Source organism: Chaetura pelagica, unplaced genomic scaffold (genome assembly GCF_000747805.2).
Source record: "Chaetura pelagica isolate M959 unplaced genomic scaffold, ChaPel_1.0 scaffold607, whole genome shotgun sequence".
Lineage (NCBI taxonomy): Eukaryota > Metazoa > Chordata > Aves > Apodiformes > Apodidae > Chaetura > Chaetura pelagica.
In genome coordinates, this window is record NW_009953960.1 from 477,889 (window position 1) to 498,493 (window position 20,605).

General features: G+C 39.9%; 1 protein-coding gene across 1 annotated transcript in view; it reads right to left on the reverse strand.

The window, feature by feature from the left end:
- Positions 1 to 20,605, reverse strand: part of TENM4 (teneurin transmembrane protein 4) — a 358,617-nt gene that overhangs the window by 129,973 nt on the left and 208,039 nt on the right. Inside the window, exon 11 of the mRNA XM_010001914.1 lies at positions 16,669 to 16,869. Coding sequence (XP_010000216.1) covers positions 16,669 to 16,869 — 201 coding nt within the window. The remainder of the gene's footprint in view (positions 1 to 16,668; positions 16,870 to 20,605) is intronic.

Sequence of the window (20,605 nt, forward strand, 5' to 3'; positions counted from 1 at the left end):
GCTCCTTACACTGAGATGGATTCTTGTCTCCAAAGATCAGTGAGTTCTTTAGACAGTGATAATTATTAAAGTAATAATAGTAATGCTTTGTAGGTCTAGAAAATACCAATATTTTCCAAGTTCGACATGAACACAATACTCCTGCTTACTATACAGCTCAGGGTGGTGCAACAACTTCCCATTGAACTCCCTTTTCTGCAGAATTCGATGTCCACAAACACTCTTAAGCATTTATTAATATATACTTAAATCTCTAATGAGACAATTCTGGAGTTCAAATGTGGTTCAGACACTCAGGAAGTTGTCTGTCATTTAGAGTCAAATCTGCAAAAGTATTTGAGCACAATGGGTGCTTAAACCAAGGATGTGCATATAACCACTTGCAGCCTAAATGTAACAGAATCTAATGTGAGCTTTATTGGAAGTCAGTTGAAGTTACACTATCACCTAAGACATGGCTGAGGAAGAACTCCTGAGTTGCTGTCAGAAGATTTGACTTTCCATGTGGCATTGAGAGACAGATTTTCACAGCTCCTAGGTGCAAGGGAGGTAATATCATACTACAGTGCATAAGGGATGGGCAATTATTAACTAGCAAGGGTTGAAGCCCAGTCTTGTGTGTTTTCCACCTCTTCTCCCAGCTGTCAGACAGCACCACAATGGGGGGTGGGCTGGTCAGGGTGATATGTGAACACACAGGACCTGCAATGCTAATTGCATTTATTGCTAATGTAGCAATAAAGCTGCACTAAAAGGAAAAAAAAAATATAAAAAATAATAATTAAAAAAAATAAAAAGCTCTTCTTGGCTGACCTCATTAACAAAGTCTAGGGGAGGATAAAGGAAACAGCAGATAAAAAATAAAAACCTAAAATTTCAACAAACTGAGAAGAAACACATTGAGAAAGTACAAAATCTGAGATTGCTGGCAGTTAAGCTCAAATTAGAAAAGTATTGTTGTAGTTTCTAGTGCTTCTCAGCTGTCTTCCACTGCAGCTCTATTCTAGAGTTGGACTGAAACAACTCCCAGATTATTGGTTTACTTAATTTCCTGTGTTGAACTTTGCACCTCAGAATACTAAATTACATGTAATTTTTCTTGCTCCCAGTTCCCCAAGCAATCCAGAGAGTGCCAGCTCAGTTACTCCACATCTTCATTATGTCCCTTTCCCCAGCTTTGACCTCTAGGTTCCCATCTGTAAATGGGGATAGCACTGGTATCCTCAAGTCCAGTGACATGCACTGCTGACTATGAAGCTCTGAAATACCAAAGAGACAAATATCTCCAGCAATGGGCAGGAAAACTGACACCCGGGAGGACTTGGCCTCTTGTGTCTCTAAAGTCCATGTGAATATCTTAAGAAATTTACTATAATTTACTTAATATTTTATCTTCGGTTTGAGAATGTTAACGAGCCTGCCTGAGTACCAATGGCTATTTTTGACGTTAAGATGCTATTTCTGTTTCGACAAATGAAGTAAACAAGGCATAAGAAATTAAAGTTTTGGGTCTATAAATATATGTGAGCTCTGTGACAGGCACAGGACCTCCTAGATGTCCTGATATCCAGTCCTGTGTCCTGTTGATAAGCCAGGGAAATGACAGTAGGTTAGACATTAGGTTGGTGGTGCAGGGGAAATAAAAACAGTGACAAAGGAAAGTTATTTTGAGTGATAGTCAAAAGCCTTCCTGGAGTTATTCAAAGGTGTGAAACTAGGATAATGGAGTGACATTCAAAAATGGTGAAGAGAGAAAAAAAAAAAAAAAAAAAAGCACTTTCTGAAAGGCAGAATCTCTGTGGAGTCATTTCTATGAAGAGGGATGAAAAACCCACTGGGACATTTACATCTCGACTGAAATATTTCCCAGACAACATGCTGCCAAGGAACAGTTCTGCACACCCAGGCCAGGGACATGCACTGAATGATCTACACCAAACAGATCTTAGGCTAATTCAAAAGGGAACGCTGGGAACATTTTGGATTTCATCTCCCACCCAGCTGAGACCCCACCCATACCACCACCCACACATGCAAGAGAGTGAAGCCTCAAGGTTATGAATGTATAATTCCTACATACTGGATATACAAGATGGTTTGGATTCCCAAGGGCTGTAATAAAGACCCTCAGCTGAGGAAACTACTTGTGAAGCAAACTACTTAAGACAGTCTCTCTAAACTCTAGTTTAATTATTTCTGACAGGGAACCAGGAGCCATGAACTCTCAAATCTAAATCTTCCATTTAGCTGCCAGTTTAAAGATAGATGGGAACCATACAATTTAAATGGCCTTAAAACACACATCCTGCTCTACACCCAGCCCTTCATAACATGGTGCTCTTAAATGCTCACAGGTTTCTAATGGGCGATTAAATTGTCAGACTAGCTGTTACTTTTCTGGTGGCACTCAAAGAAATGATCAAAATGGATTTCAGATAAAGTTTCCTCTTAAATAAAGGTCTTTTTGGCCACCTCAAGATGACTAAGGCTGATTTACAGGAAAGGGCAGGTGAATAATTTCTTCATCGTTCAGTCCCAGGGACAGAATTTGCCACCTCTGTTCTTATTACAAGCTGCATTTTTTTTTTTTTTTGGTACGTTTCCCAATTCTGTTGTTAAAATTAGAGGACATGATTAGCTACCATCTGAGCTGCACAAGCAAATGAGAAGGAAAGCTTGTAATTCTCCCATTACAGCATTCATAGACTGGCCAGCTGCATTATACTGCTCCTGCCTATTTAAACTTAGTTAGAACACTGTGCTTGTGCATAAAAGACCTGCCTGTTAAATGTTTTCACACCAGCTGTTCCCAAAAGGTGACTAAATATTTCCTTTCATCTTTAATGTCTTACACTGTTTGTATGAACAGCTTAGCCATTCCTTATCCTTTCCCAGAGGTGCATTGGCTTTTACTTCATCATTCCATGCAGCTCTCAAAGCCACCTGTAGTTCCTTGAAGGAAGGGGATCCTCTAAGCAAATCCGGTGTCCAGTTCTAAGAGCAAACATAAGGCTTATTGCCCTCAGAAGGAACAATCAGCCCATGCATCTCTGGAAATACCTGGACTTTGAGTAATAGCCTGCATTTTGTTCCCTGACACTTGCACTTACCAGAGGGCACTGATGGATGTTAACTGATAGATGGATGCAGGGTTTTATCTAAGAAATCCAGTTCATTTCGATTCTACCATCCGGGTTTTTGTCATGTTACTGTCTGGAATTAGTGTCTTTCATTGCCTGGATTTCATCTCATCTATGTCACACTCTTATCTGAAGAACTGAACTGAGCCTAATTGCCCTCTGTGGCTCAAGGAGGAAGGACAGGTAGCTCCAGATGACAATTCACTGGAAACCTCTTTCATGGAGAACTTCTGGAGCAGACTGAGCTCAAGGCACTGCTGATTGGGTTGTTAACCCAGAGGTCTCAGGTTTACCATAAAACTTTGTCCTTGCAAAAGGATAATGCCATTCCAACAGGATTCTGGTTCTTTTTCAGGCAGATAATAAAAAAGAAATTGCTCATCTTCAGTTCCAGGACCTGCTCTGTTCCATCACTGCTCCCCACCTGGAACCAGCCCATGACACTAGCTTCAACTTCCTGCTGGCTACTTTTTAAAAAAATGTGTCTATTTTTTTCCTCATTATCCCCTCATGATTGGAGGAGTGATTTCCCTCTGGTCAGTAAAGGCTGCCTTAAAGTTCTCAAGGCTCTCTTAAAATTAAAACCTAGCCAAAATCTTGACAGTGGACTCTGATGTGCCTTAGCTTCTGCATATTGCATTGACCAAAATTGTGTTGTAATTTTATTCTAACCTCCACCAGCACATCTCTGTCTGTTGTTGTTCACTTAGCACTTAAAAATCTCAGCTATCTGAGGCCAAATTTATCCTTTCTGTTCTGTGTTTGCACTGTGCCAGGTATAATGAGGTCACAGTCCATTAACAGCACTTCAGAAGTAAGAATACTAAAGCAATTACTCATCCAAATAAAAAACCTTGTACCTGATTTTTTCTTCCTTTTTTTTTTTTTTTCATACCCTGCTGAAAACTGACCCAAATCTGTCCCCTTAAGAACAAAAAGTCTGCTATGTTGCCTTTGATATTCCAGAGGAGAAGTGGGAAAAGAAGGCTATCAAACTCTAGCCACCAGTGTAATGCTTTGCTCATGCCCATTTTTAATTGATAGAACAGACATGGTAGCTTTCCAAACTAGGAAGTGGCATAATCCAGAATTTCTTATTATTTTCACATTACATTAAATAATTGGGTTCCGAAAGGGATAATGATGTCAATTTATGCTTCATTTATGGCAAATCCATTTTTACATGTTTACCCCTATCGCCTCAAAATCCTAAAATTGGCTTGACAACAGTTTAAAGCTTTCCAGCTTAGAGAAGAGCAATGCAGATGAATATTTTTCTTTAGCATTCATGTGATGAAGAATCAGAGATTTAGCTGCTTCTGACCTGCCTGCTAAATCCTTTAATAAATATGGATTTAGTGCTAAAATATAAGATCAGGTGAAATTGCTCAAAGCTTCCTGAAAACTGGGGCAGTTCTACTGACCTTCAACGTATTAATAGAAAATTTAATAATTAAAAATCTGTCTTAGCTGGGATTTTCCAGTTTCAAGTTGGCACATCTGAGGCAATTTCCAGTGTCAGAGAGATTTTTCCAGAAGAGAAGCACAGGGGAGAGCTAAAAGGCTGACTTCTGTAAGGAGATAAGCCTTGATTTCACAACCTTCATTTGCTCTAGAAGGCAAACTATGGGAAATATCTGGGAAAAGAATATAAAATAAAGTAATGGATGGAAAAAACAGAAGGTTCATGATCAGCATGATTTAGACAGCAGTGAAGTGCTAAATACCTTCTTCATAATGAAACACATTTTGCAGTGTTAGGAAACTCTCATTTACATGATTTGATAACTCTGTAGTGACATATGAATTCCTCTCCTGGAACTGAGCAAGACATGAAGTTCATTACCTTTTGAAACCATCCTTTTAATAAATGTTATAAGGAAAGGTTCAAACTAAGGAGCAAGACAAAACCTTACAGGAGAGGTCTGAATTTTCTGCCCTTGCCAGTAACAAATCTGTAGCATGAAAACCCGTGAAAAACAGCCTGTTTAAGTAGCAACTGGGGAACAGTTGTGCAGCTTGTGTCAGTGTCCCTAATTGAAGGTCATGTGTTTTTTCCTTCACAGATTGTGTCCTAAAATCAAGGCCTGCACAACTTAATGCCTTTATACAAATAATCCATTTAACTTTTTTTTAACATACATAAATTATGTAAATGTTACTAATGTAGAAATCATAATTAGAATTTCTGTCAATAAATATAAAACCTGTTGGCCTTTATGAGTGTAATTAAGCTTCTGGTACAGAGACAACTATCCACTCCACTCAAGGATCTCAATGCATTTTACATAGCTCAGCAAACTGAATATATCTGAAAGGTAACAGTAATTTCTTTTCTCTTCATGGATGAGGAAATCAAGATTAAACGATGCTCTCCGGAGACTGAAAATTAATCCATCAGCTTTGCTATCATCCCTCATCATGAAGAACAACTGACCTTCAGCAATGGTTTTAAAGTGTGATTCAGGACACCTGAGTTTTCACCTACTGAAACTGAGGCCCTGAGAGAGGCTTCTGGAGCACCTGCACTGGGAATGGCACATTATGGCCTGGCCCTAACCAGGATTCCTGAGTTGGCCTAAATGCTGCCAGACCCTGCAGAAGGAGGACCAAATACAGGTCTTCCATACATGTGCAGAGGGACAACTCTGGCATTTGCAGAAAAGACTGGGTATACCCAAAGAAGGTATAAAATGTGCATGACAGAACAGGGGAGAGGTTTTTCCTCTAAGTGGTTGTCTATCTCTAGGAGGAGGGTTGGTGGAAATCTCTAATAAGAGAAAGCACCCATCTCTGGGCCTCAGGTAGATGCAAAAGATTAACCCAATTCAGCCCTTTCCCCCATTTTCCTCCTGGTATTTAGTTCTTTGCTTGCATAAGCAGCTTTGTGCTTAACTGAAAAGCTTCTGCAAATCCTCTTCTAGGTCTCATCTCTCCCTGGAGATTCAAATCAGGAATCCAGGCAGCTCTGAGCTGCCTAACTTAGAGATGAAGATTGCACAGAGCAGCTGCTCACCTGGTGCTGAGCAGATCCAGGAGATCTGCCCCAGAACTGCCCTGAACGTACCTTCCATCTCTAAAATGAGTAATGAATGAATTTGGAATAGTCATGTGCTTCAGCTGATGTATGTCTGTCCTCCAAGACAGAGCCTCTGACTCTTTAAACACACAGCACCCAGCACAATGGGACTCTTGGCAGTTCTTGCTAGAAACAGTAAAAACAGGAGCAGTCCTTAGCAATCCCCATGCTAATGGATCACAGCTCTTACCCAATCTGTGCAGCTGCACAATGTACAGTGGTATAGTTGGGATGTCTGTTAAAAAAAAATAAAAGTCTCACTTCCAAGTGCAATTTCAGTGTTTTTCATGTTTGCATAAAGATCTTCCAGCTCCTGACTGAAAAGCTATAACTCTTGAGATGAATTCCATTAAACTGGTCTGCAGCCTTTTGTCAGCCTCTAGTTTCTACAATATTTATAACCTATTTTCAACCTTGCCTTAAATGCTAGGGATTGACCATCACATTGTGTCTAAAGCATCTTCTCTATAGCTGTGATTTACTTTTGTACTCATGTCAATCTTCCCTTTATTTATTATTCTGAACTTTATTTTAAACTGTCTGTTGCAAGTTGAATAGCAGGGCATGAAATGCCAGGTATTGATGGACTTCAGTCCTGGAGCTGAGATTTGTTGAACAAAAATAAATATCCCAAAGTGCAGGATTATGTTTTTCTCTTTGATGCTTAATTGGATCTCTGTGCTTTTCTGGGATGTGAGTTAAAGCTTCCCAGAGAAGAAACAATTCCTGAAATGTTAATGAAGTTCTTAACAAGGATTCTTCTTTGGACTAATTTTCAGTTCCTCTCTGTATCCATAAGGAAGAGATAATGTGACAGTAGAAAAGTGTTTTGCCCGTGTTTACAGTCATTAAAAAGAACTAATTTCTTTCCCAATTCTGAACAGTTTGGTTTTGTCCAAAATAAAATCAACAGAGCATTTTCAATGTGCATGCTGAAGTAATCACAAGCTAGATTTGCTTGGGATTCCCTTTTTCAAAGCTTGGCACTACTATACAGACAGTGTCCCAACATGGATTCCTTTTTCTTCAGCCAGCATTTCACCAAGGAACTTAGACATTTTGTTATTAATCTTTTTCAAAAGGAGACACAGAACATGTATGAAACATGCTGCTTTGAGATATCCAGAAGTTAGATGTCTGTCTCTCCACACCAATGGGATGCAGCAACAGCTGCTCCAGAAGCTTTGTGTCTGCTGTGCAGTCCATATGCCTCAACACCAGGCTGGAAGATTCACCTTTACAGAAAAGAAGAAAAGCTCTCACCAAAGCCCTTTCAAACTTTCATCTGTCAAGATCATTAGAAGGGTTCTTATTAGTGCAAATTGTGATGATAGCTTTTAGAGTATGAACATCTTGCAGCTTGGAAGGGGGCAGAGAGGTGATCCTGAATTCAGTGCATCCACTTCAGACAGGTTACTGAATCATGGGTTTCTGGTCTTTGATAGCAACTGATTCACTATATGGCAATTAGGTATTAATCTTCCTTGCTCATTTTTCACTCCATTCTGTTCAACTGACCTCTAGATTCTTTCCCTTATTATTTAATCTAGAATAATTGAATCATAGAATGTGTGGGGTTGGAAGGGACCTTTAAAGATCATCTATTCTAGCCCCCTCACATTGCTCAGGGATCTTTTTGACTAGATCAGGTTGCTCAGAGCATGGTCAAACCTGACCTTGAATGTTTCCAGGGATGGGGCCTCTATCACCCTCATAGTAAAGAACTTTTCCCTAATGTTCAATATAAATCTACCCTGCTTTAGTTTAAGACCATTGCCCCTCCTCCTATCACTACACACTCTCCCCAGCTTTCTTGGAGCCCCTTCAGGTACAGGAAGGCCACTATAAGTTCTCCCCAGAGCCTTCTTTCCCCCAGGCTGAACAATGTCAGCTCTCTCAGCATTGTCTTTGTAGGAGAGCTGCTCCAGACCATGGATAATTTTTGTGGCCATTCTCTGGACTTGTTCCCAACAGGTCCATTTCCCTCTTGTGTTGAGGATTTCAGAGCTGGACACAGTACTCCCCACCTGGAGTACACCTCACCTGGTCTTACACGAGCAGAGCAGAGGGGCAGAATCCCCTCCCTGGCCCTGCTGGCCACACTTCTGTTGATGCAGCCAAGGATGCAGTTGCTCTCTGGGCTCCAGCCCTCACTGGCAGCTCATGTCCAGCTTCTCATCAACTACCACCCCTAAGTCCTTCTGCTCAGCACTGCTCTCCAGCCATTCTTCCCCCAGCCTGTATTTGTGCCTGGGGTTGTGCCAATCCAGGTGCAGGACCCTGCACTTGGCCTTGATGAACCTCATGAGGTTGACACTGGCCCACCTCTCCAGCCTGTCAAGGTCCCTCTGAATGGATCCCTTCCCTCTTGGCTGTCAACCACACCACACAGCTTGGTATCATCAGCAAACTTACTGAAGATACACTCAATCTCACTGCCCATGTCTCCTACAAAGATGTTGAACAGCACTGGTCCCAATACTGACTCCTGAGGGACACCACTCATCACCTGCTTCCATTTGGACATTGAGCCATTGACCACAACTTTCTAGGTGTGGCCATCCAGCCAATCTCTTATCCACTGAGTGGTCCATCTGTCAAATCCATACCTTGTCAGTTTGGAGACCAGGATGTCATGTGGGACAGTGTCAAACGCCTTTCACAAATCCAGGTAGATGACATCAGTTGCTCTGCCACCATCCACCATCCACCATCTCTGTAGCCTTGTGGTAGAAGGCCTCCAGATTGGTTAGGCATGACTGGCTCTTAGTGAAGCCATGTTGGCTGTCACCAATCACCTCTTTATCAGCAGGAACCTCACCAGACTGCCATGACCTCTCAAATATGATGGACAGAGGCTTAGCAATTGCATCTGCCAGCTCCCTCAGGACCCGTGGGTGAATCCCATCAGGTCCCATAGATTTATGCACCTTTGGGTTCTTTAGATGGTCATGAATCTGCTCTACACCTACAGTGGGAGGTAATTCATTCTCCCAGTCCCTGCTTTTACTTTCTGTGGCCTTTGAGTTGAGGTTGGAGCATTTGCCAGAGAATACTGAAGCAAAGAAGTCATTGAGGACCTCAGCCTTCTCAATATCCTGTGTTGCATCCATCCTTTGAATTAGCCACATCAACAAGAACCCCATAGAGTCTGTTACATCATTGCTGTTTTCAGCCAGAAAAGTCCACAACACAAAGCATAATTGATCCAAACATAAAGAACTTTTGAGCTCATGGTGTGACTGCTGAGGTCACATTTGGAGATAGTGAAGAATGCTGAACTAAAATTGGCATGCTAGGAATTAGACCTAATTGTTGTAGAAGACAAATAGGGAAAGGGATAGGCTCCCCATTGCCCTTTAAGGGGGGCCCATAAATTGGCACTGATGCTGGAACAGATGATGTGAGAGAAAGAAGTTTTGCTCATCACAAGGTCAGTGAAGACCAGGGGTTGCTTGTTACACCACTGGGCATACACTGTTTTCAGCCTGAGACATGACCTAATCTGACCAAATGTTATGTGATCTAATGGTCAGAGCCAGACTGATGATATCACCATTTCCACTGGTTTTGGCCAAGTTTGAAATGACAGCTAGAACACAAGTTTTCAGTTCCTTCACTTTCTCCCTTGGTCATCGTATCTGACCAGGACTGCATGGGCTGCTTCAAACAGAAGTAGCTAAAAGTAAGATCCTAACCAGATCCCAAAGCTGGCTGAACTTTGATGGATCTCTGGTTGGCCAGGGAAATGTGCAAAGACAGTTTCTCAACTATCAGTTTGTAAGCAGGAATCTGTATTTGAAACATAAGTTGTACTTTCTGTATCACAGGGAGTTTTGCCCTCCCTTCAGCCTGTCCTTTTCATCTTCTGACTACGAAGATATTTGGACTTGTGAAGAACTGGACTCCTCAAAAAAATAACTACAGCCCATCTCAACTTCTACCTTTATTTCCACCACACCTGTAAGGTCTCCTTACACAACGTTTTTAAAAACCAAAGGGAAAGGGACTAAAAATACTCAAATTAAAGCCTTCCTGAATACTTTTATTTCAAGTGTTTTGGCTGATTTTAGTCTTTTATTGCAACTTTAAGACAAAGCTTAGAAGACTTTAAAGGATAAATTCATCTTGGGGATGGGCAGGCTAAAATCAGTACTCATAATCCGAGCTACATCAAAAACCCCATTTTGTATGCTGGTAGTTCTTGTTAACACTGTTGATTCTCCAAATTCACTTATTCCTTCACAATTCACAAAGCAGATACCTGCCAGGCAGGGCCTGTGATAGCCTTGTGTAACAGTGCTGGGCTGCACATAATGTATTCCTTCACTGAGAAAACTCCCCTCCACCAAAATAAAATGGGGAAGATCACAATTTCACAAATCAATATGTTATGGTTCTGCAAGGCTGAGGATGAAATTCCTGCTGGTACAAAACATTTCCTGGCTTTCAGTGACTGGTAAAGGACCAAGTTAAGGCTTTCAGGAGTGGGTTTGCAATGTTAGTATTGAACCAGAACAGATGTTGATGATACCTTCTGAAGGCTTTGCAGATCTTGTGCTCCCATAATTACAATTGTCCCAGACTAATGTTTCTCACTACAGGGTAGTGCCAAAGAAGTGAGATGAAGAAGTTACAAGCAGAAGGAAGATCATTTTAAGTGGCATTTGATTACATAGCTGTGCCTGGTATCTATTTTTTAAGACACTAAGATCGAAAATATATGGATTTTTATCAATTTAAAGTGCTGCATCCTGACATTAATTCTCTTGTTCTTCCCTATGTGTTTTAAAGCTAAGAAAAAGACAAATCAGCAATCTCTTAGGCTCTAAAGGGGGACCTAGTCTGTAGAAAGGTATAAGCCTGTATCATCTGTCAGCTGATATAATATCCTTCTTTGACAGTAACACTTTTACTCCTTAATGAAGAAAATAAATGTTTTAAGGAGGGATCATACAAACATTTTCCAAGGATAGATTTTTATCTTGGTGGCCTTGGGCATGACATGAATTTAACAGGAGATTTTGTTTTGTGAGGTTCACAGCAACAAACCCAAGGAATTCAATTTTTATCACACATGTCGTGTTAATCATGGTGCTGTTTGACTAATAGGATATGATATTGTCTGCTCAGATATATGAGAACTGTGTTTCTGTGTGTCTGTTTGTGTGCAATGTTCTACTGTAAAATTCCTGATGAAAAAATTCATTGGAAGACAAAGGTGCATTTGTTCTAGTGTTCCTCTTTCAAAATTCATTCTTCTTGGTGTCCTCATCTACTAATTGGAATACAGAAAATATGCCTGTTTCAGTGAACTGTACAGCTCTGTGGTGGGGATGTCTGTTGGGTGCTATCTGAAACACTTTCTCCATTGTTAATTTATACAACTAAATTGGTACTAAAAAATTCAGTCATTACCATTAGCTGATACAGAATCTTAAATCTAATCAGTGCTTGTGAATGGACATGAATTGACCCGCACTCCTGCAAAGTAAACATTGACTTCAGTGTGTTGTGCAATAATTTATAAGAATATGGCTTCCCTGCAGTCAGAGACCTGGATACACAGACCATACTAGTTCTATTTTAAGTCCATCTTCTCAGCCTATCAAAAGCAGTGAAGCCATGGAGGTCTGTTTTACAACTGCTGGACACCAACACTATTTCCCCACTGTGCTTGGAGGACATGTTTACTTAGGCATGTCTTCAAGTATTGATACATGGCATTCTGAAGCCCCTCCTAAACTGTTTTTAACTGATCACACAGGCTAAGAGAGGGTTTTATAATTTATTTTTTTTTCTTTTAAATGCCACAGTTCTTTAATTTCTGTCCACTAAAGACATTTATAACATTTCTAGCCAGAATAAGCATGGCAAGGCCGGGTGCTGAGTGCAGAAAACGCCGAGGAGATTGATGGTCTTAAACTCTGTTTCTGTCCCAAACAACATGCACTCTGGGCTTTAGAATAATGCTGGGCTGACATTTAGGTTCAGGGCATGAAACTCATGTCCTCAACTTTGGTATCCCTTTGGATCAGCCCAGCCAGTTAATTCTTTTCTTTGAGATGGCTGCTTGTAGCATCTGCATCGAGCGGGTAGTCGGGATATTCTCCCAAGAAGTGAGAGAGAACTAAGTCTGCTTCCTCAGACTGAGAAATGTGCTGTACATGGCACAGCAGAAATTTAGGACCTTTAGGTAGCAGACAGTGGGACGTCTCAGAAGTTGAGAAGAGGTTTTCTGCAACACTGTATTAAAGTTAGATAATCTGCATTTGCTTAAGGTAAATCCTAAATGCCTAAATATCTTTGTGATCATAGACCTTATTAACAAAGTTTGGCAACAATTCACTGGGAAGCAGCATTTCCTCCCTATCACAGAGGCACATCCTCAGAAAACACTGTTGGTGAGACAAGTTGTGAATAATACCAAACTACTAGATTTTATACGATATGGTTCTGCAAGCTCAGCTCCAGCCTCTGACCAGGCATGCTGTCCTAGCTTTTTCAAAATGTGAAGAAAAACATCATAACTTCTAACTTCTTCACTGACATCCAGCTTGCAGTTCCCAGTTCTTACCATTAAATGTACAGCCCATTATTTTATATGTCCACTGCCAATTTAGGACCACCATATAAAAAATACTATTCCTGTTACTTCTCCAGTGTACTTTTAGAGGTCTGAAATATTGCACTGGATGTCAACCATGCATAAAGCAAGTCATTATGAACAAGTGATTGGGAAAGGATCCTTATCTGTATGCAGCTCAATGAACAACCACTGCTAATGGCCCAGAAAAAGTCAGTACACTTATTACACGGAGAACATAATTTCTATTGCTGCTTTGTACAATCACCTTTCAAATGACTCTTGTGAATATCATGTATGTCAAGATGTCAACTACCAAATGGAGAACAGTGTGAACACCACTGATTGAAATCTAAGGAGAGTGAAGGACAACATCAGATAACTTAATTCCTTTAAGAATGATTTTGCATCCAACCATAATACTGTTTTGATGGGCTTGTGATTATACTGATGCATCAGTGAGATCCCTCTGGGGAATGGTGCATTCCACAAATGCAGATAACCTGACTCACCTATTCATTTCACTGCACTCAGGAAATATGTCTTATGGTATGTGTCTTGTTGCCTCTTTACTAGTCAGAAATACTTGGTCCAGTTTGAGTAGGTCAAGAGTGAGACTCAATCACATATTAACCTCTGTGTCATGTTGCAGCACAGGCCATTTCCTTCTTCTCACTATACTCAGACAATAAGTAGTTAAAAGAGCTGTCTTATAATGGCTTCATTAGTTGCTCTGCTTGGAGAAAGAAGCCCTTTTTGGGGCTCATTAAGAGGTGAAGGGACACAGTATGCCAGAAGCCTGGGATACAGAGGATCTGTGATGGCACATCCTGGAGAAAAGGGGTTAGGATGAGTGGTTCCTTAATTATCTTTCTTGTACTAAGCATTGCCTTGAACTTTTTAGCTGAACTGGCTTACAAAGGACCTTTTTGTATTTGTTTGTGTAACAGTGCTAGGATACAAAAGAGAAAGGATTTAGTTAACCCTTGGAGAAATCGAAATGTCCCTTTTGCTGATAAGCACCAGTTACCTCTGGACTTACCTGTGCAACTTTCACTAAAAGACTTTTCCCTGTATTTGGGAATCTACCAACATAGAAGCACACACTAAGGGAAAGGAGATCCTAAGAAACTACCCCTTGTATGAAAGGCTAACACATGTTTAAGAAGCATTTTTCCAGAATGAAAAATCTAGAGTAGTATGGCAGCAGCCCTATCTCAAGCTGTACCAGCAGCGGGCACACGTATCAAGAAAAACAGAACAAAACAAAACAAAAACAACAAACCATATCATTACTTCTTCCTACAACACAGGGCAGAGTAGAATCCACAAGATATCAAATTGAATATTGTCTACAAAGACATAGGCTAAGTGCAATTATAATGATAATACAAAAAGGAAACAGAAATCATTGTAATATTATTATCTCATGAAGAACAGAGGGTTTTCTCCAGCAATCTGTGTTCCTCTAAGATTCCTGCTAAAGGTTGTGAAATCTACCTACTTATCTGAAAGACTGAGTCTAAGGTCCAGAGATGGTCTAGTCTTATTTTCTACATATGACAATCCACAAACTTTATCCTAGCTGCTTCCATACTGACTGATACCTTCTGAATGAATACAGCATAGTGCATTTCAGATAGGTATTAATCTTGGCTTAAAAGGTGTTTAAAGCTGGAAAATTCACTCTGCTTTCTCATCTGTTACTGTGTTTCCAGTTAACTATGGAATTCCCAGAGTCTGCTTCTCAATGTGGTTTATGAAGGGGGCTGTCCTCAGCACTAGTCCATGTAAGCACAGTTCTATATATTTCACTGGGACTGAACACAGTCCTAACTGCTTTGCTGAGCTGGAGGCTGATTTATGCAAGTACTTAATTCTCTCACTTAATAATTCTTCTGTTCTGTTTGTTCCTGTTTTATAGGACAATAAAAATCAGGCCCCTTTATTCCCTTTTGCAAAACCTCTACCCCACAGGGTTGGGCAGTATATTGTTACATTTACTAACATGGTTACTCGCTCTATTTTAATAATGCAAGAAGAGTACCATGCATTCTGTGAGTAAATCTGTCCTTCAAATCAAGTCATCAATTCAGTGGAAAGGTTTGGGTTAGAAATGGAAGTTTACAAATCACCTTAGCGGTGATTTTAGCTCTGAGGCACAATAACCTGAACGTTACAACCAGCTCAGTGAGGAAAAAGAACTTGAAATGATGCTCAAGTTTGTCTCAAATAACCTCACATTGCCAAAGAAAGTTTGCACTAGATGGATTTATAAAATCAGTATAAGGAAAGCTTATAAATCATCCGCACATGACCCTCCAGGTTAACAAAGGGAAAGTGAATTCTCTTAGCGTGTAGGAATGAACATTTTTCCAAATCCATCCCTGCAATCTCGAAACCTCCAAATAAACTCAGAATAATGACTCAATTACAAGCTATGCTACAAAATCACTAGAAATACACTACTACCTTTCCCCTTACAGTGGTCTTAAAAATGAACTCACAGAGTATGGAATTGAAGATGTTAATATGAGGAAAGGAGAACCCTGACACCAAATTTATCCTCCTGTTAATACAGGATAGCTTCCCTCCCTACATCTGCAAAAGTTTTGATCAACTTAGTTTTAGCCCCAGGCAAGTGGGCCTCCCCTTCTGATTACTCCTCAGCCCAGTCAATTTTTACTTTATGACAAACTTCCTAATACCTAACATAAATTATGGTTGTAGAAAAGGTTTTCTTCTTATATCCCTTGTACTACTTAATTCAGTTTGCTCCATCCTTGGAAGTTGCTCTCTGAAAATACCCACAAGTTGTTAATCTAATTTTCTTTACACATTATAGTAATTCCTCAGTGAAAATGTCATTTATGTAATTTTTCTACTATACCCTCTCTCCTATAATTTTGTTGTTGTTGTTGCTGCTTTGCTAAAAATTCATTCCATTTCACTGCCTATACTGAGCTGCCCTGGATTTTTTGGCCTAGTTCCACCCCAGCTGTGCAAGGTAAAGAAGCTGTTATTGCTGTTGTCTATTGTTTGTGAGCACAGCACACAGCACAAAAGCCCCAAGACTAATGTTTCATAGGTTCTGACTATTTAATGCATTATAGGATTACTCAGTGTGGCCTCTGAAAGCTAACGGCTTTTGGAAGAAAAGGAGGGACACCTGAATAGTTTTTCTTTAGCCTTCATTTCACATACCTGATGCAGACTTTGAGCCAGATGCCCATTGAGCTGAGGAATGAAGAAGACTGTAGTTTCAAAACTCTATACAAAACTGCCCATAATAATTTGTGGTTTATGTAGACGCTCATGCTTTTAAATACTTCCACTCAGTAAACTTATGTTTTACTTAATAGAGGACAGTGTTTACAGTCTTTTCATACAAACCTCATCTGCAACTCATCCTCCTTTAGCTGAGCCTAGAAAAACAGTCTTAAATTCAGAAGGGAAATGAGACCTGAAGGACTGCCACCTTTTCCTTCTTGTTTACGGACACCTGAAGAATATTTAGTCATCTCTTAAAAATCAAAACAGACCCTTTGGTGGCTACTGGGATTCATCAAGAACTAACACCAGAACAAGCAGTTATATGTAGACCATCAATTACATTCATCGCAATATAATGAACAATAGCAAGCCTAGGTGGCTTTAATGGGGTTATTTATTATATTACTCTATGCTCAGCAGTGGAAGCAGAATTATTTATGTAGTTGAGCTATGGCATTTCTGCTTCCAGTCATGCCCTACATGGGCTTTACTGGAACACATTTGTAGTGCTTTTCTTGTAGATCGAAGTCTGAATATTTTACAAAGTTTAAATAAAATGAAATGCTACAGTAAGTCACTGCTGACATTACCGATTGAGCAATCGTGTCCAGTCCAGTTGGGATCACAGCTGCAGAGTCCAGTGTCTGGGAGGAAGGTCCCATGACCTGAGCATTGGTCCAGACAAGTGGCTCTTGGGGTCTCACAATTTGTTCCTCCCCAGCCAACCGAACAGTGACATTCTCCTCTCACGCACACGCCTCGTCCCGAGCAGGTAGGATCCATGCAGTCCACTACATGTGAGAAGGAAAAGGAAACAGATGGGGAAAGCAAATGGGAATTTCAGGGGAAAAAAAGCTATCAGACTGTCAGAAACACAGACTTCTTCATATAGTATTTCAAGGCTCTAACCAGAAAGCAAAGCCCTGCTGTGCATAAAACAGATGCTTCATGCAAGAAGATAAGTGTCCCAAAAAGGCACTGAGATACAAAATACTTACATAAAAATCATGGAAAATTCTAATGATTCAATCCAGGCCAACACTAATAAACTATCTTTCTAGTAAGAACAGGCTAGTATGAATAAGAATAGTATGAATAATATTCTCTTACACACATACTGTGCCTCCATTTATTCTATTAGAATAACCTAAATTACTAATACTAACTAATTAAAAGCTGAGCTCTATTTTTCTAAGAAATAATTTCACATAAGAATTTCCTTATTCAGCAAACTACATGCCCAAAACGAAGAAGATGCTGAAATCTACACAGGTTTTACAGGCACATATTTTCATGTGAAACATACCCTTAGACAGTTTTCTTGAGTAAGGATGAAAACAAAATAATGTATTTTTGGATATTGATATTCTGGTTTTCTTTTTCATCAATACTTTTTCCCCCTCCTCTTCCCTTCCCCACAAAAAGCCACTTTCCTAACAAGACTGGAGACCATTCCATTAGGTGTATGGTATAGAAATGTGCACCAAAAGACCAAATGTGCTGTTGCCTGATTCCTGAGGTATGTATTTTGTAGGCAGCTGTCAGCTCGTTTGCCCACAGGGGAATTTCACCCAGCAATCAACAAATATGAAACACACCAGACACTCTCCCAAAAAAGGACTGGAGGAGTTGATAATCTATTTATATATAAAAGCATATAGGACAGCCTAGAGAAATTCTTCCCATCTCTTGCAATGGTGTGTGGCAGTGCCCTGGGGATTGGTGACAAGTGTCACTCTGGTTTAACAGCAAGAGGAAAGTTGTCCAGCTCCTGGCTCTAATATAGCAGAGCAGAGCATGGCCACAGCACACACAGCAGGTTTGTGGTTAATTTTTTTTCCTTACTGTAAAAGCTAATAAGAATCCCAATGACTTGTTTAAGATCCAGAAACCTTAAAAAGAAACACAACAGCTGCTCTGATAATTCCCTGAGTTCTCAAAACCTCAGTCTGACAAGTAATGGCTCAGCAATTACTATCCCAAGGCATGTGAAAGAATTTTCTGTTTTGTTTGATTCCTGGAGCCCTGCTTGTAGCTGGAACAATTCTCAAAAACTGTAAGAGGCTGGAAAGGATGAGTCTATAAATCTCCTTCACTGTTAGTGAGCTGGGAGCTAGGTGCCAATTTTAGCATGAGACCCTTGGAGCCCTGGCCCTGTTCTTTCTCACCAGTAACAAGTATGAAAAGGACTAAGAAACAGAGTAGCAGCCTTGTAGGTTCTCAGCAGATGGTTTGAACATAGAGAACAAAGATCACAGGCTAACTGACAAGAGGCTACCTCCAGGCAATTAATCATCCCCTCTGAAGGTCAACTGGGAAAAAGGTGAGTTTTACAGGGGGGCTCCATCACAGGAGGCAGACAATCTGCTATCTCAGCTCTAACACAGATGATTATAGGAGGGGAATGTGCATGTCAGAAAACCCCATTTATCATAATCCCAAGGCCATTTTTCATGTTGAAATGAGCCCTTTCAGAAAATGTCACACACAATGGCTACTTTAATCTCAGCCTCACTAGCTGTATCTCTTTAGGCTTTCTGCACCATCGGAAGGGCCCTGGGACAGGATTATGGGCTTCTGCTTTCTTCCTAATCAATTGCTTAGTGGATTTGGAGTACAATGGTGTATTTTTAAGGAGTTCTGCTTGACAAATTTAGTGGCTCAGCTCTAGGAGAAGTGGAGATGGGGAATGGGGCAAGTGAGCAGAGATGACAAAATCTTGTATAGTTACCAAAAAAAAAGTGAAAAAAAAAGTGTTTTGCATAAATCTGTGTTGCTGCTTGGAAAATGTTCCAAATGGTCTAATTTTTGGTTAGAAAATGCCTCATTTATAATTCAGCCTTGTGCAGAACCTCTGCTAGGGAGATAAATCATGCAGCAAGCAAGGCTAGTGCCTCTTCTACACTTTTGCCCAATATGCTTCATGCTTCACTGAGCACACAAGTTATTAGGCTTTTTTTGGTACCCAAAGAGTAACTTCTCATTTTTCACTGGGTAAATTTGCTCCCCTCCCTTTAATGTCTCGCTGGCTTTGCCCATGCCTTATAAAATATGGGCTAATAACCTAAGGAAGGAGAAAAGAAAACCTCCTGTAAGATTGTTGGCTGATGTTTTATAAACATTGCTGAACTTCTATGGGGGGAAAAGAAAAGACAGAAGAAACCCAGGAAAGAAAGCCCATTATAAACATGGACTAAGTGGTGAAGCTACGAGAATTGAGAAATAATAAAAAGTAATCAATACCAGATGGTCCTTCTTAGTAGAGAAATTAAAAAGTAAAAGCATTCTAAAAAAAAGTATAAATCCATATGTATTTCTGCCCTGAAGATTTCCCACATGGCATATTTCTGAGTTACTTCCCCCCCTCACAACACAATACAAATTATGCCTTCAATATGAAAAACAAATGCATACTTGGAAAAAGACTAAAGATTTCATAAGAAAAATCATGTTCTCTTTGTTCTTCATTCTTTTTCAAGTTTTTACCTATTGGGACTGACACTGTTCCCTGCTACAGGGATAACATAAAATAACCGAGTAGTGTCTGGCTTTTTGGTTTTAAACGTGACCAGGGAATAAAGGTTCCTGTTAGAAAAAGGGTAAATCTTACTCTGATTTACACACATTAAACAAGTCTAGCTAGAGGCAAAATCAGGATGTTTTCCTTTCTATTTATCTAGTAAAGATATGATCTAGGAAATAGGGGGTTTCTGGAGATGTTTTAAAGATACTTCAGGAATCACCATCTTTGGGTTTTGCATGCCCCACAGCTTCACTGCATTCTGCTTTCTTAAACCAAAATGAAGCTTTCTCAAAAGATGCCTTATTGTCTCAAGAGCTGATGCTATCTTCATCTCCAACATTTCCTGACACTGAAGCCATGTTATGTCACAGATGTCGCAGTCCAATACACTTAACACATCAAAAGGACTGATTATATACCATTTGAACGTCTGAATCCAATCCAGTCTGTTTTCATTGCCCATAAAATAAAGCCATTTCAGATAAATTCTGATCCTGCATACATGAAGACAACCATAATTAATTAAAGCCATTGTGATTCTTATATGTGTATCAAATGGATGTCCTAAGTCTAGCAGACACTGCAGAGGCCTTGGATATGCATTTGTTAGAGGCATAATTTCAACATAATTATGTTTCAGGTCTTCTGCATAGAATTTTGAGAATAATTTTCAAAAGTGTTGTACATTATTCTGTAAATCAAGCACTTTTAGATGTATTTTTATGACTGTCCAAATAATTTGTACACTTATAAAACTGTATACTTTTTCATTTGGCAGTCACAGACCTGGGAAGATAAATGTTTATGTTGGCAGGTGACTTCCTACACAAAAAGATTAAAGATAACTGCTAAAAGCCACTGCCTTTCTGAGCCACAAATCTAAATGTAAATGAAAAAGGGTTGGAGGCTAATGTGAGAAAAAAGCTATGGAAGAGCCATTAAAGTAGTATCTGATTGTGACGAAGAACTTAATTCAAGCCCTGAGCATTTCTAAGCTTTTAAAA